Source organism: Nuphar pumila, chromosome 8 (genome assembly GCF_984573655.1).
Source record: "Nuphar pumila chromosome 8, dmNupPumi1.hap1.1, whole genome shotgun sequence".
NCBI lineage: Eukaryota > Viridiplantae > Streptophyta > Magnoliopsida > Nymphaeales > Nymphaeaceae > Nuphar > Nuphar pumila.
Window position 1 is genome coordinate 752,184 of NC_143256.1, and position 16,805 is coordinate 768,988.

Consider the following 16,805-nt stretch of genomic DNA (forward strand, 5'->3'; position numbering starts at 1 on the left):
TTAGTAAACATGTTTGGATCTTGTGGTTTTAATGTTTTATGATATATACTGCATATTATCAGTGTTAATAAACCCTATTGAATCATAAACAAAAGGCTAAACATTTAGAAAGATCCGAGTTTAAAGTTATGCAAGTTGTAATTGAAAGATACTACCAAATCTTGATTATCTTGTAAATCAACTGTTTTGATTGATTTTAAAAGTAAGTGCCTTTATTTATATGATTATGTTAAGCATGTTTAGCTTGTTTAATATCTAAATTCATGCTTGACTTAATGAAGATTTAATGAATTGTATTTGAGAGAATCAAAACCTTGATTTCTCAGAAATTGATTTAGGGTTTTGTATTTTTTTCTTGAATTTTGATCCTTCTAAATGCATATATTGTTGAGATATAATTTTTTCAAGTTATGTACTGCATGAACTGAATTAAGTTATGTGCCTTTACATTGATTAAGCATGGCTACGACTGAACATAATTAAAAATATATAAGCCTTTCTGATTTAGGCTTATGGGGGCCTAGATCGAGAAAATAGACTTATGTGTTTTTGGTTATGGGTTAGTTGTAATGGATTTATTGACTCAATCTGTTATCATGAATATTTTAATTAGGTCTGATATGATTTGATTATTGAAAAATCAAGACATTAATTGGAATCATGTCGATTTACTCGGTGAGGGTTTATGGGAGCTCTTATCAGGAAAGTCAGGTTTATGACTTTAATTATGTTTTGATGTTTTCTCTAAACTTTTCACAAATTCAGTTTTGAATCATATTAGATCTGATATAAATATTTATGATAGAGATAAAGGTAAGCTTGATCACAATTGGTAAACTATGGTTGTGGTGTAAGGATGCCTTGTTTCTGAAGAAAAGGCTCCTACACGAATTGTAATTGAGATTTATGAATAAATTCATTTATGACAGTTTAAGTGTATTTATTTCCATGATAATTTGAGCATGATTATAATTGCAGTGCATGTGAAAGATGAATATGGACATGTTGATTGTATGGTGAATTGGTAACATGTTTCAATTGTTCGGTTTCGGGCTACTCTAGCCACAAGACCTAAATAATTTGATGATGATGTTAGAATTGCGGTACTTAAATTGACTCATATTTGTGATATTGATGCATGCTTATTTTTTAATATTAAAATTATGTGATACTGCATGAGTAAATTGTTGAATAGCATATTGACATGATGTCTTGCTTATGAGAATGCATGTTATGCTTTGAGATGTAGTATTTATGAAATGCATGCAGGATGATATAAATCCAACAGGGTTGCATGGACACTTTGGGTGCTCGAAAAAATAATAATTTATGGTTCCAAAGAGAGAATAGTGAGATGGCTGATGCAACTTTCTTAAAAGTATTTTTAAAAAAGATTTTTCAATACAAATTGTTTGTGTAAATCGTGCATCAAATCCTAAATTACCGGTTCACACTAGTGGTGAAGTTTGGGTCGAACACAGAAAACATGTTTAAAACTTTTGTGCTCCATACAATAACAAACTTTATTGTCTTAAATTAAATGTAAATAGATCGTTCTACCCTATTACAAATGTTCGAGTAAAAATTAAAAGTTATTACAACCCCAAATAAATTAAAATGGTCAGTGACCCTAAAAAATAAAAATAAAGAAAAAGAAAAGTTTGCAGGGCTTCTTTTTGCTCACGTTCTAGCTTCCTTGGTTCATGCAGGCACGACCCTTGCTATTACGCTTTATCAACATGCGTGAACCCACCTGAAAAACATAAAAGAAAAAGAAAAAAAAATACTAGACTCTACTCTAGTTCATGTTAGTTTGCAACAAGTAAAGATTAAATCTAAACAAATACAAGACTTTAATTATAACTAATTCTAAAGGAATTCAAATGCTAAACCAAAATACGAAAAAAATTACAATCTAAATAAAAAGCAGAAAATGAACTAATTAGAAGAAATGGTTAGTCGCTTTTCGAACCAAACTCAATCAGCAGTATGACCAGATGAGTTAGTGATTCATGTGCTAGTCGGTTAATTGACTAACAATCTGACCATGATCCAGCGTGTTATCACGCTGATTGGCAACAAGATAAAAAAATATATGCAAAGTGAACCTAATCTACTGCTGGCTTGATTTGGCAGATCTGATGGGATAATGAAAGATCAACTGCAGATTTGTAGAATTTGGACAATAACTCACTAAATCTGATTTGATCTGACAGACATAGCTGGATGCTGAATGGTGCGTAAACAAGAATAAAGGTGACTAATCAGGTTTGATTTAACAAGCCTCTGCAAAAGAAAAATAATCAGGTCGGGTTGGCCCGATTCAATCTAGAAGATCAATCAAAATAATAAAAATGAATTTTTTTTCTGGATCACGATTGTTCGGCCAGCACGTTGACCGATTAGACTTGGACCGAGCCCATATTGAGCACAGTGCAACATAGTGAATCAAACCCCAAAATAGGTGCAAATCAGATCTGTCGAACTCGAACCAACGTAAAGGAACACTTGCGCAAAACATATCTATGCTGGCAGACCGATCTACGTGCCTGCTGATTGAGTGGGCTGAGTTCTGCAAGTACACGCTGATCTGATCTGGTTTGATCGCCCAAGATGTTTTTCAAAAATAGCAATATTGTAACACCCAAATTTTTATAACCCAAAAAATGATAATTTTTTTTTAAAACCCTTTTAAATACTTTAACAAATATAGCAGAAAAACTCATCAGGTCTGTCTAAAACTTAACATGCTACTTCACCCATTCACTTATAATCATACAATTGTGAAATTTAAAATTTAACAAATAATTAACCATGTATAAAATAAGTCAATTGTCCACACATATGCAAAATTAATTACAATTGTCCTTGAATTAAATTTAAATAATAAAGATCAGAGTCCAAAAGTTTATAAGACAAAAGAAAGGTAGGCTCAGTCCCTGTCGCAACCTTCTGCCTTCGCATGCAAGCGTCTACTCACTTCTTGAAAAATATTAAACCATCTAAAGTCAGACATAACATGTCTCAGTAAAGTGAAATATACTAAACTTATAAAATAGAATACGAAGTAGGAATTTCATCAGATTTTTCATATATAGAAATTAAAATTAACTAAAATATTTGTACAACTGACATGCGTAATCAATTCGCTTAATTAAACAAGTGTGCACCAATTCATTCATCCAAAGCAAATAAAATGCATGAGCAGGAACTTACTATATGTAGAAGCCATGAAATTCATGCGCTAATGTTTTATCTTTAATTAGGTGTTCTTTCTTAAATGATGCATGCAATGCCTAACTAATGCACATACATCTTAAGTTATCACAACCATTCTTTTTTCGTAGTGCGACGATCCTAAGCCAAACCCACATGTGTGAGGGTTTGTTTAGGGTCCATGCTCATGAAAAACTCATGAAATTCGTACCAAAAATTATATTTCACAAAAAGAGTATAGATCACCTACCTTTTTGTTGAAAAAGAATCGTTCTTATGAGGGGTGGTGCGAGCCCCTCTTATTTTATAGCCCCTTGAATTAGGTCAAGGGCTGGGATGAATCCTAGCCCTTGATCTAATTTAAAAAAAAATCTAAATCTCAAGCCCCCCCTGCTTCCTATTCTTTAATTTTTTTTTGACTTGATATATATATATATATATATATATATATATATATATATATATATTCTAATAAGTATAGCCTAATATATATACATATATAGATTTTTTTATATCCTAGTATATTATATGTGATATGAACATATTAAAATAGAGAGGGAGGGTAGGTCGACCCCCTCTTGGCCTCTCTTTCCATTTTATAAAATAGGCAACTTGCTTGCTTGGCAAGCAAGTTGACCTTTTGACCTTTTTTTATTTTTTACTTTTTATTTTATTTTTCTTTATTTCCTTTTTTTGTATTGTTATCCTTTTTTCATATTTCAGCCAGCCCCATTAAATTTGAGGTGGACGTCCCTCCCCTTTGGGAGGCCTTTCTATTATTTGGCAACCATTGACTTTTAAGTCTCAAGTTTACTTTTTTGGTAAGTTTTTCTTTAACTTTGTTTTTAAAGCTTATTTTGATTTTTAACATTTTAAACTTTAAATTAGGATGCCACATAGGATGGAAGGGCCCCACCTATGGACTCCTACCATTTTATAAATTCTAGTTAATTTTTGAAATTCATTTCATGAAATTCAAGCTAAATTTATTCTTAATTAAATTAAAATACTTTATAAATTAATTCAAAATTCACATAAATATTAATGCATATAATTTAATTAAATTTACACAACTAAATTTTATTAGTATATTTTCAAAGTTTTACGCATCTAAATTATTTATTTCAATTAATTCCTCTAGGGTTAAAATTCTAATTTTACCAAATTATGCCTTAAATTCCTTAAAACTCTAGGTGTGTGGGGTTTTATTCATTTTCTCTATTTTTTTTCTTTTAAAAATTTTCAACTAACCCTACAAATCCTTTTAGTGCATTTCTAACTAAAGATTTATAATTTAAAATTTTTTACATAATACAAAAATTCAAAAAAAGGTCTAAAAAATCTCAGATATTACATGATGTACATTACATCATATGACATTTAAGCTAAGCAAAGAGGGTCTACGTGGGTTGGATGTCCCCCCTTTGCTTGGCTACTTACTAAAAGAGTTCTTCATTAAAACAAGTCAATACTCTTTCTTGAATAGCAAGGTATTGACCATAGATTACTATGTATATTATTATTATTATTTTTCTTAAATTCTCCTTTCTTTATTTTTTTCTATTTTATTTTATTAAGTTTTAAATATGGCATGGTAGGGGACGTCCCACCTCCCTAGCCACCTTTCCCTTGATTTTCTTTCTTTTTTTTTCTAGATACTTCTACTGTTTAATATGCTTATTACATGTTCACATCCACTTTATCTAGCTTGTCATCTTGACTCAACCTAATAGGTAAGTTCATTTGAACTATAATTTGCAGGTATTTACTAGTCTATTATGACCGTTTTATCCATATTACAATGGAGAGACCTTTCATATGGTCTACAGTTCAAAGGTAATTTCTTCTTTTAATGAGACTATCTCATATGTGTTTGATATGAAAAGGCACTAGGAAAGAGAAGAAAATCCCCTTTTTTTCACACTTGCTTTGGTTGTATGTGGACCAACATTTGATAGACTCGACAAAAATTGATTATAAGACTATGCAGTTTTTTCTTTCTAATATAAAATCCCAAGTATGGTACATTATCAATTGTACAACAATCCCTCCAAGGGTAGGTTATTTGAAAGCATGTCTGTAGAGTTTCCAATTTGAGTGACAGCATGCTTAAAGAATTGGAACGTTGACCAAGGTATGTCCCTAGAGTTTACTAATTATACTCTAAACCAAAAAATCTTGCCAAAGGCATTACTACTTGAAGAGACTAGGAGTTGAATTTTGAACTGAGCAGTCTAAAATCTGTCACTGTCATATCATCTACCATGTTACATTCCATCACCACCACACATCAGCAAGACCAAGTTTAAAACCCTAGATGTATTGTTTATACTTGTAAGATCGAACCCAATATACTTCATCTATCTACATGTTGTAATCCCTTACATTTATGTCTATTTTTCCTTATCTTTATTTTTTTTCTAGTCTTTCTTTCTTTCCTTATCTTATAAATAGATTCCAGCCATGGTAAAGAGACCCAGTAGAGCGGGACGTTCCACCCTAGAGATGCCTCTTTCCCATTAATGTAACCTAGAAAAATATCTAAGTTATCATATATCACCAAATAGCCTTAGTATTTTATAAGAAAACCTTTAAAAATTTCCTTGACTTTAGATTTAATGAGGCTCATCCTCAAATTTTCAAATGTTTTTTTCAATGTATGAAGTTACCACATAGGATGGGCCCATATACTGGGATGTCCCACCTATGGACCTCTACAAGTTTATAAATTTTGATTAAACCAAAATTTTCACTCCATAAAAAAATTAATTTACTAATTAACATATTTTTTTAATTTGGATTTCAAATTCACAATACTAAATTCAAATTTATTGAAATTACATTACATTCATATCAAATTATCCTAAATTCATCGGAGATCATATTCGACTTTATTTTAATGAAATTTATCAATTATTTTATTAAATTTCATCTTTTCATAAATTTGATTCTGAATGTGAATTTTACTAAAATCAACTTGAATCAACTTTAATTTTTCACAAAATATTTATTATCATTCATCTTAGGCTAATTTGCATTTTTGCACTTGTTTTTCATAAAATTCATCAATAATATTATTTTATTCATTAAAATTATCCTGAAGAATCATAGATAATATATCTAAATTCAATTTAAAATTCTAAATTCAATTTTGATGAAAATTCAAATTATTGTATAATTTAAACTTGAATTAACATTCAATTAAGACTTGATTTAGATTCAAATCAAACTCAAATCTAATTATAATATTTGAGACATATTTATTAAATCCAAATCTGATCCAAATTCAAATTCTCAAATTGAAATCCGAATTTGATAAAACTCCAAAAATTGAAAGTGAAATCCAATGAGACTCTAAATTCAAATACACACTTAATTTAAATCTGGACTAATATTGAAATTCAAATTAAATTTTATTTAAGTTCAACTTAAATCTAGAGTAAATTCGATTAAAAATCAAAAAACTGATTCAAAATAAATTTTCAACTTCAAATTTATTCTGAATCCTAATTAATGCTTGAATTATAATTTAATTCTCATCTTAATTTTGAATACTATTTTAGCCTTAAATTAGCCTTTATTTCTCATAAAAATATAAAAAAATTATGATTTTTACATTGGGATCCACATGAGAGGATCTTCCTCTCATGCCACTCCCAAGGTGATTCCATGTGTGAATCCCAAGTTTTGTCCCAAAGAGGATGAAATCCTTTGAAAGGACAACAGAAACTTTCCTTTTTTTATGAAATTAGAAAACGAGATTTTGATTTATGTAAAAAAGAGGTTAAGCCCAGAAATCGAGTTTTGGGGTGGAGCCTATATTTTATCTTAGCCCTCCATCCTCCCCATGTATGCTACACCATACATCTTATCTCAACCCCTTTTCACCCTATAAATATCCCCCTAAGGCAATGAGAGATCTCATTCTTTGGATTTTTGAAAATTCTTGTGCTCTCTCTCTCTCTCTCTTTTCACATAGGTGTAGGGTGAGGTACCATTGTAGACTTCATTCTACATGTTTTTTGTAGTTCTTGGTGTTTTTGTTGTTTCTCTTTGGTGATTCTCCTATCAAGTGTAAGTTAAATTCTACATTAGAGTTTATTCATTGCTTGTATTTTTTTCTTTCCATCTATACTTACATGTATTCATGTAATACATATGGGTATAAGTGTGGACATTCATTCTGTTGGTACTCTTTCTAATTTCATCTATTTTTAATTCATGCTTATGACTGAAAATGATGTTCTTACATTATTAATGGCAATCTTGCAATTTTAACCATGCTTACGGCTAAAAATGTTCTTAGATTTTTAATGGTGATATTGTATTTTTAATTTATGCATATGGTTAAAAATGATGTTTCTTAGATTTTTAATAATGATATTGTATTTTTAATTTATGCTTTTGGTTAAAAATGATGCTCTTAGATTATTGATGATAATCTTATAATTTTAACCCATCCTTATGGTTAAAAATGATTGTTCTTAGGTGTCGTTTTATGATAACAATGTATTTTTTTAACATATGGTTAAAAATGATGTGTTAGAATTTTTAGTAAGTAAATTTACATTTTTAACTCTTGGCCATGGTTAAAAATGTGTTATTGAGTTTCAATGATAATACTACATCTTTAACCCATAGCTATGGTTAAAAATGTGGTGTTTGGATTTTTTATAAGAGATTCAGCATTTTTAACCTTGCCATAGTTAAAAATGTTGTTCTTAGTACTTGAATGGTGATTCAACATTTTTTTTATCCCATGCCTATGATTAGAAATATTGTGTTTGGTTTTTTCATAAGAGATTCTACACTTTTAACTCGTGCCATAGTTAAAAATGTTATTTGAATGGTGATTCAACATTTTATTTAACCTATGCCTATGATTAAAAATATTATGTTTGGATTTTTCATAAGAGATTCTATATTTTTAAGTCTTGCCATAGTTAAAAATGTTGTTCTTAAAATTTTAAGGGTGATTCAACATTTTCTAACCCATTCCTATGATTAAAATATTGTGTTTGGGTTTCAGTAATGACTCTACATTGTTTTGACTCATATCCATAATAAAAAAAACAAACGTTGGCTTGGATTCACATTCAAATACAAGTGTATAACTTGATCTCAAACTTATAAACTTTTAGCTCTTGATGGTGGATTATTGTTTTAATATATGTTTCATTGATTAGTTTTCGTGCCACGAAATTTTGTCAAGTGTTTCCCCAATTTGAAAATGCATAGATTTTTTATGTCGTGTTAAAAAAAATGGGCAAGTCTTGTGTTGGGTTGGTACAAGCCAGGTTTGACTCCTACTCGGGTTAGACCAGGTCTGAACCCAGTCGAGTCAGACCAGACCTGAACCGACCAGTTCGGTTCAACCCAGGTTTGAAACCAATCTGGTCAGACAGGACTAAAACACTAGTTGGTTCAAACCGGGTTTGAACCCAACCAGATTAGGCCACGCTTAAACCCACAAGTTCGGTTCAGACCAAGTCTGAACCACTAGCTGGTTTAGACTAGATCTGAACTTGGCTTGATCAAACTAGGTCTGAACCCAACCGGTCTAGATCTTATCTGAACCAGGCTCATCCTTATAGATTTTTCTTAAAAAAAAAAGAAAAATATATTTATGAGCATTTTGCATAGTTTGATTTCAAAGAAAAAAAGTATATACATACTTATGGACAATACTTATTTGTATATACCTATGTGGACAATACTTATTTGTATATATGTTTTAAAAACGTATATACATAATCACAAAAGAGTAAATTTGGTTTTGACATTCGCATATACATATGTCCATTTAGACTGCATGTATGCAATGAATGATGTGCGCTATAACTGCATATTTTGATTATGCTATGAGTTTTGCATGGTGTGAATGTGAAACATGAGGTTATTATGTTATGAATGCACAATGCTTGTGATACATATTCACATGATTGTTTCTTGTGTAAAGTGCATGGTTCACAGAACCTTCCTACTTATTTATGTAATTGTCACGATTTCACATGTAAGCCATGTCATATTTATACTTGATAGCTCGGGAAAAAGCTTGGGTGGGTCAAGGACCCATAAGGTACGCAAGGTCATACAATTATAAATACATACATCCACACTTGGTTGATCACTCGCTCTCATCAACGAGACACTCATACGAGCTAAAGGTACTAGAGCAGCGTGAATGGGTCTGGAGTGACCCGGTCACATGTAGATTCACCTGTACGTCATACCTCTTGTTTGAGAGCAACAACATGCCTTGGGTCTCCAATCACTCGAAGTTAAGGAATCCGGGTTATCCATGGGATATACCTCAATGACTACATAGTCTAGATTGCAATCCGTATTAAATATTAGAACCTTGTGAGTTTTTTCCCGATCACCGACCACCCACTTGTGGATGGGATCCGGTTTGTTAGGCACTACGGGCAAACAAATCATATAACATAACTAATACCCGTAATGACCTTAATAGATTATGTGACTCACCCTCCGTGTATCCAGAGGTGTAATCAAGAAAAATAAACCTTATATTGACATATCAATCTATAACCGTTTACAATGCTGAGATGTATAGTTTCAATAGTTCTGTTCAAGGTAGATCATGATTATGTTAACTGCTATGCTTGTGAGATCATGATTGTGTTAAATTGTTGAGCTATGATATCATAATATGATGAATGTTTTTGGCATTGTTTAAACTTTATATCAATGGTTTATCTTACCTGCTCGAAAGAGTCTGACCCTGTTTCATGGATATGCAGGTGATGAGTAAACATATGCGATGATACGATGTGGTGGCGAGGTCGGGGACCATGTTTTTATCACTTCTTGTCGATTCTAGGAACTTTTGTTTATCTCAGTTAGTCTGAGATGTTCTTGATTTCTTTTACATTATGAACATATTATCATCATTTTGAAAATGTAGGATTTATCATTAAGTTATGTATGGTTATGATTATTGAAAGCAATTGTCCCATTGAGATTACTTTGGGTGCGGACCTCAATCCAAGTCCAAGTAGGAATTGGATATAGCCTAGCTTAGAGTTTATATTTCTGTAACTTGCTAGAGTTGGCAACTTTAAACCCCAACTAGTTCCACTGTGTTACATTTCACAAAAAAAATGTTGAAATTTTGCATTATTTCGGGTTGGAAATTTGGGGCATTATAAAGCGAGATTTTATCTTTATAAAGGTATTTCCTACCAAGAGTGTGTTCTGATTCAAAAAAAAAAAATTTGAGTCTCAGATTTGTCGATCCTTTCAAAATCCTAGAATGGACTGGTAAAGCAGCGTACTGTGTGACACTACCTCCTTAATATGCACACATTCATAATGTCTTTCACATATTTATATTGAGAAAGTTCATCCATGATCCATCTCATGTTATTTAATATGAGGATGTGGGTATTTGAGAATTGATTGTGGAGGAGAAGTTAGTGGAGATTATGGACCGAAGGAAACAAGTGTTGCGATCGAAGATCATTCCTATTGTCAAGGTGTGTTGAAAACATCATGGTATCGAGGAGTGTACATGAAAACCTGAGGCTAGCATGATGGAGAAATACCCAGTTTGTTAGAATTGTCCTCATATCGAATTTTGGGGCCAAAATTCTTTTAAGGGAGGAAGAATGTAACATCTAAGAATTTTTCATAATTATTTGATAAAAAAAGATGAATTTTATGTCTCAAATTTGGTTTGAATTTTAATTTGGATTTAACTTGAATTTCATTTTAGAATTTAATTTCAATCCGAGTTTGAATTCCAATTTAGAATGAATTTCAATATTAATTTAATTTGATATTTAATTTGGAATTCATTTGAGGCAAATTATGAAAACTTGACCCATAAGGTGGGATGCCCCCCTTATTTTTCCAACTCTCTCTACTTTAATTAAAGTCAAACTAGCTAGAAAGTTTTTATATTTTATTGAGAGACCTAGTTAGCTAATGTATTTCATAGTTTCCTAATGGTTTTGAATCCCAATTAACTAAGATCTTTAAATTAACAATAACTTCACATGAAATTCAAGGTTGATAAGGTTTAGAAGGAGTTTTTTTTATGAGATTAAGAAACCTTACAAGGAGGTTATAAAAATGGCTCATATTCCCTTTCCTCCCACAACCCCTAATTTTTCTTATTCTCTTCCTCTCCATATCTCTCTCTTTCTTGTACCTCCTACATGCCCCTCCTTGGAGTAGAGGAAGCTGGTGTTGGTGGTGTGACTGCATCATTGATGGTATATACGTAGAAATGATATATTGTTGAATACGAATTCAAAGAGCTTTTTTGGTAGATTTTTTTATTTTAAGGTAGGTACACCGTAACTTTGTACGTGTGTATGATGCTAGATATATGAGCATATCGTGGGATGATCCCTGAATGCATATCAATGTACATATCAGCCTAGATTCACATAGGTACTGATATAGTTTTATGCATGAATGTTTTAGAAACTTAAAATCCTTTTTTGAAAACCTGTTTTGAGGAAAATGTACTCTGAAAAATTATTGATTTCTTATGTGGATTCATGATGTGTGTTATATTTTTGTATTTAGAATATGATTAGATGTTTGTATGCATGAATGTGCTGTATTCTTGATGGATAAAAAATCATTGGATGTGTTTTTTCTATGTTTCTTGATAAAAATAATAAAGTTCTTGTTTGTTTCTTGAAAAATATATATTGTTCCAGTGAACTCATAAATCCTGTAAAATTATGAGAATGTTTCAGACATATGAAAACAATCCCAGTCCAAATCCCAAACTCAGATGAGTAGTTTGCTCTTCTTGGTGTTTTCTCTTTCGGGCTGGTTGGAACATGTGTCCTTTGACTTTTTTTTATAAAAAGAGGCCACATTACTTCATTAGGACCCATTTTGACTTGGAAAGCCCCTTAATTAGATGATATGGCATTTGGATCTTAAAGCAATGGATCCAACATCTCTTTTGGATTTCAGACCATAACACACACACACAGAAAGAGAGAGAGAGAGAGAGAGAGAGAGAAGAGAGAGAGAGAGAGAGAGAGAGAGAGAATGAAACGGGCTTCTTCCAAACCAAAAGTCAAAACGAGAAGACGTGTTCAAGAGAAAAGGTGTTACCATTGTTTCCACCTTTGACTAAACCTATGTATGGCTTTGCCTATCCTGTTGACTAAACCTATGTATGGCTTTGCCTTTGATAGCTCCCATTAGACCCAATACCATTACCTCAGACTTGTAGCCAGATTCAGTCCAAGACGGTTGTGGTTACACCAGCAACCACTTTCACCTGATCCTTCATGCCCGTGATCCGGGCAAAAGGTTGAAGCCTTCTAGTTGAAAGGACCATTTGATTTATTTTATTTAGTTGCCATCTGCATTTCTCTCTCTCTGTATCAGCTGTTCCAATACATAAAATGTAAGGTAACCTCCATGGTCTTACATAGGGGTGGCAATCGGGTCGGGTTGGCAGGTTGTGTCGGCGGGTTGGCGGGTCAGCATACCTCAACATGAACCCGACCCATTTATTAAACGACTAACCCGACACGACAAGGTTAACCCGTTTAATAAACGGATCGGGTCGGGTAAATGGGTTGGCGGGTCGGGTTCGGGTAAACGGGTTGGTGGGCGGGTCACTACATCTGCTCGAGAAAACCCTAAGTTCGAACGAGCTACAGGAAACCCTAAGTTCGAACGAGTTCGGGCGGGCCGCCGACATTCTCTCCACAGCCCTCGGCACCAAAAACCATCGGCCGGAATCCCCTGCCTCTGATCGGAAAGCTCCTACCTCTGGCCGAAACCGGTCGATCATCGACCTCAACTATGACAATGGCTGCGGAGCGAGCGAGAAGCAGTTCTCCGCCCTAATTTTCGTGACCGGAGAAGCCATCGCATCGAGCATCCGGTTCTCCCGCCGAAGCACAAGCTCCCGCTCGAGCGCGATCTCCCTGCGGACCTCCTCCTCGATCCGGTGCCTTCTCTCGATGTCCGCCGCGATTAACTCCGTGTTGAATCTGCAGATCTTCTGTTTCTCGATCTCCAGACTTCCATCGCAGAGCATCCCTCGAACAGTCGAACTTAGGGTTTTCTCGAGCAGATGTTCGGGTTTAATAAATGGGTTGGTGGGCAGGTTGGAGGGTTGGGTTCGGGTAAACGGATTGACCCGCCCGCCTAATCCGTTTATTAAACCCGACCCGTTTAATAAACGGGTTAGGCGGGTCAACCCGTTTATGACACGAACCCGTTTAAGCCAAACCCGAACCCGCCTAAGAAGCAGGTTGGCGGGTCGTGTCAGGTTTTGCCACCCCTAGTCTTACAACCCGGTCATTACCTGAACTTAACTCTAATCAAAGTCAATCGTGGGCTTACAACTCCATGCGCCCAAAAATTGCAGGCTTTTTAAGTAGATAAACAATTGAAAATTTGCACAACCACCCTTTTTTTAAATATCTAAGCATGTAGGTTCCTGCTCATCAACCATGAACCAGTTCAACCAGAGATTGAGAGCAGACCAAGTCATATTGAATCCCCACTGCACATCTCGATCAAGTGAGATTCGATTAGAGCATATGTCCTAAAGATCCATCAATACATTCATATAATTAGGTCAGGTCTTGTTGGACTTTGATGCAAGAATCCTGCAACCCAATTTGAGCTCAAATCCAAATTGGACCCGGTTTTGTTTAGCCGACCTGACTAAGCAGACTAAGATTTTATTCAGATATCTAACTCATACCTAAACCGTTCACATCCTAAGTCTTGGGCTCAGACCAACATGGAACAAAAGAAGACCAGGTGCACACCTACTTTGAGCTAATGTATCACAGTCCATTATGAGTTGGATCCAAGTGTAAATTGCGGTACCCTAATGCAATGTTGTCAGTATCGGCCCTGAATCGTTGGGGGCCACACATACTCAATTGAATCGTTCTGTATCAGCCCAAAAATAATAAAAAAGTATTATGCCACATGTTAAAGTCATTAAAATAATATTAAAATTTATTTTTTGACATTTTTTTGCATTTATTAAAAAATAGCCGATTCAGGGCTGCAGCCTATCGAAATTCTGCGGATACTGTGCGTATTAAATGTACTTCATCCTCCTTTGTCAATATTCGAGCCATAGTGGTCCTTGTTAAAAGGGTCCTATCCTCTAAGCTGATGCATCTGGATGGCTATTATCAGTCTACCTCCAAGTGAGATTTCTTGGCTGTTAGTTGGACGGCTTGGATTAAATGTCGGAAGCTGGGATCTCTAATATTCTTTAACAATAATAAGACAAGAACCTTCTCCGTTCTCTCTTCTTTTTTCTTGTGGTTTTTGCACAAGTTGGACTTTACTGTTCATCGTTTTCTAATTTAAAAAACCAAACAAAAGAGCCCACCCTTTGAAAAGTAAACCAATCTAATCTAAAGTCAATACCCAAAATTATAATACACAAAAAAACAAAAAAAAATTGCATTCCTTCTTTCTGAAATCTGAAGAATGTATGAAAGCTTCTTCTTCTTCTTCTTCCATGGACAACAAAACCTTCAAGATTATCGCCTTCACTGCTTTGGTCCTTCTCCTGGCAGCCATCATCATCTTCCGTCTATGCTTGGGCACTACCACGTCGTTCTACATCATTACGGCCGTCGATGTGGCTGCACAGATCCTTCTGTTCACGTGGATCATCTTGAGATCCATCAGAGATCGGCGATCACAGAGGCGCCTAGTTGAGTCTGTCATCGAGAGAGAGCACCGGCTCCGCGTCGAGTACAGCTTCCTCCGCAAGGTCGCCGGATTGCCCACCAATTTTCGGTACAGAGACCTCCAGGCAGCCACCGATAATTTCGATGCCCTGCTCGGAAAGGGTGCATCAGCGTCGGTCTTCAAAGGAATCCTCGACGACGGATCGCCAGTCGCCGTGAAGCGCGTTGACAGGTCAGAGCACGGCCAGAAGGAGTTCCAAGCAGAGGTCATGGCGATCGCATCGATCCAACACGTTAATCTCGTTCGCCTGTTGGGATACTGTTCAGAAAACGGCCATCGGCTTCTGGTCTATGAGTTTGTCCACAACGGCTCGCTCGATTCATGGCTATTTCCCGGCAAGGGCCGCGAGGCCGACCGGAGAATCCTTCCGATGGACACAAGGTTCGCCATAGCTGTCGACGTCGCGAAGGCACTCGCATATCTACATCAAGATTGTCAGAAAAAGGTGCTTCATCTCGACATCAAGCCGGAAAACATACTGCTCGACGAGTGTTTCCGTGCACATGTAACAGATTTCGGGCTGTCGAAGCTCGTGGGGAGGGACGAGAGCCTGGTGGTGACAACGGTGAGAGGCACTAAAGGATACTTGGCGCCGGAGTGGCTGCTGGAGAACGGAATCTCTGAGAAGTGCGATGTATATAGCTATGGAATGGTGTTGCTCGAGCTCGTTGGCGGCAGGAGGAACATTCTTTCGATCAAAGATGGTAATGACGGTTCGCGGCGAAGATGGTCCATCTTCCCCAAGATCGTAATGGAGAAGGTGAGGGAAGGGAAGATCATGGAGTTGGTGGATCAGAGGGTGTCAAATCCGAGCATCGACGAGCGGCAGGTGAGGACGCTCATCTACGTCGCGCTCTGGTGCATACAGGAGAAACCGAGGCTCCGTCCGTGCATGTCGCAGGTGGTGGAGATGCTGTTGGGCCGAGCACGCATCGATCGGCCGCCGGAGACAGCCGAGTTGACACTCTCCAATCTTCTCTCCATCGACGACGGTGATGCATACGATGTTGAGCAGCAAGAAAACAGGCATAATGCTTGTAGCAGCAGAGGGTCATCGGCCGCTACAGGTTTGCAGGATGGGACCTGCCCTTTCTCCGTTGAAGTATCAGCTCTGTCTGCTCGGTAGTTGTTTGGGTACCTTCAATTTTTCTTCTTTTTCATTTTTCTTTCTTTCTTTCTTCTACTGACTCAAGTCAATACCACCCAATTGATTATGAAAATGATTGATAGCAGATAAGACGATTGTGATCATTAAATTACAACCACCAACAAGGCCAATTGATTTTTTTTTCTTGTTCTTTTTTCTCGAAGATTGGTAAAATGTAAGTCAAGATGAAAGTAAATTAAATCAAATATATTGTTTGTCAAAATTAGCTTAAGCCAATTCTTTTCGATATTTGCCCGCATGAATGTATATTGAAGGATAAAAGAATGTAATGTATATTGGGGGCTGTTAATGAGTACGGTATGAGTGCAACTAACACTTTATCTAATTCCATTTGATTTGGCTCTACCGGCAACTTGTTTGGGTTTGGATTTGCAGGCCCTCTTTAAGGTAAACTGGGCGTAAATAAGTTATTGGGTGTTTTTATTTCAGCAAGGGCTCATTGTATTTTATGACATGTGCTATACAATATTCAGGTCTTTCTGATTGCCTTTGCATCCGCTCATAGATAACTTGCCAAAGTTATCCTTATGGTAAGAGCATTATATATTTGCATCCGCTCTGAGGTAGTTATACAAATTATTTGCTCATTCATTTAGAATGCCCTTGGTACACTCTTCCGTATCTACTTTGAGGTGACCTTGAGCAACCATACCCCACATCTCCTTTGAGGTATTTATATAGTTTT

General features: G+C 35.3%; 1 protein-coding gene across 1 annotated transcript; it reads left to right on the forward strand.

Annotated features, from left to right (window-relative positions):
* The first annotated feature begins 14,645 nt into the window (after positions 1 to 14,645).
* On the forward strand, positions 14,646 to 16,322 carry LOC149829422 (Protein kinase superfamily protein). The gene has a single exon (XM_090015528.1). It carries the CDS (start codon positions 14,690 to 14,692, stop codon positions 16,076 to 16,078), a length of 1,389 nt encoding a protein of 462 aa, XP_089871654.1. The 5' UTR covers positions 14,646 to 14,689; the 3' UTR covers positions 16,079 to 16,322.
* Positions 16,323 to 16,805: the final 483 nt, after the last annotated feature.

Excerpts from the sequence above, each read along its gene's own strand:
- LOC149829422 (XM_090015528.1), top strand. The coding sequence starts at position 14,690 with ATGAAAGCTTCTTCTTCTTCTTCTTCCATGGACAACAAAACCTTCAAG.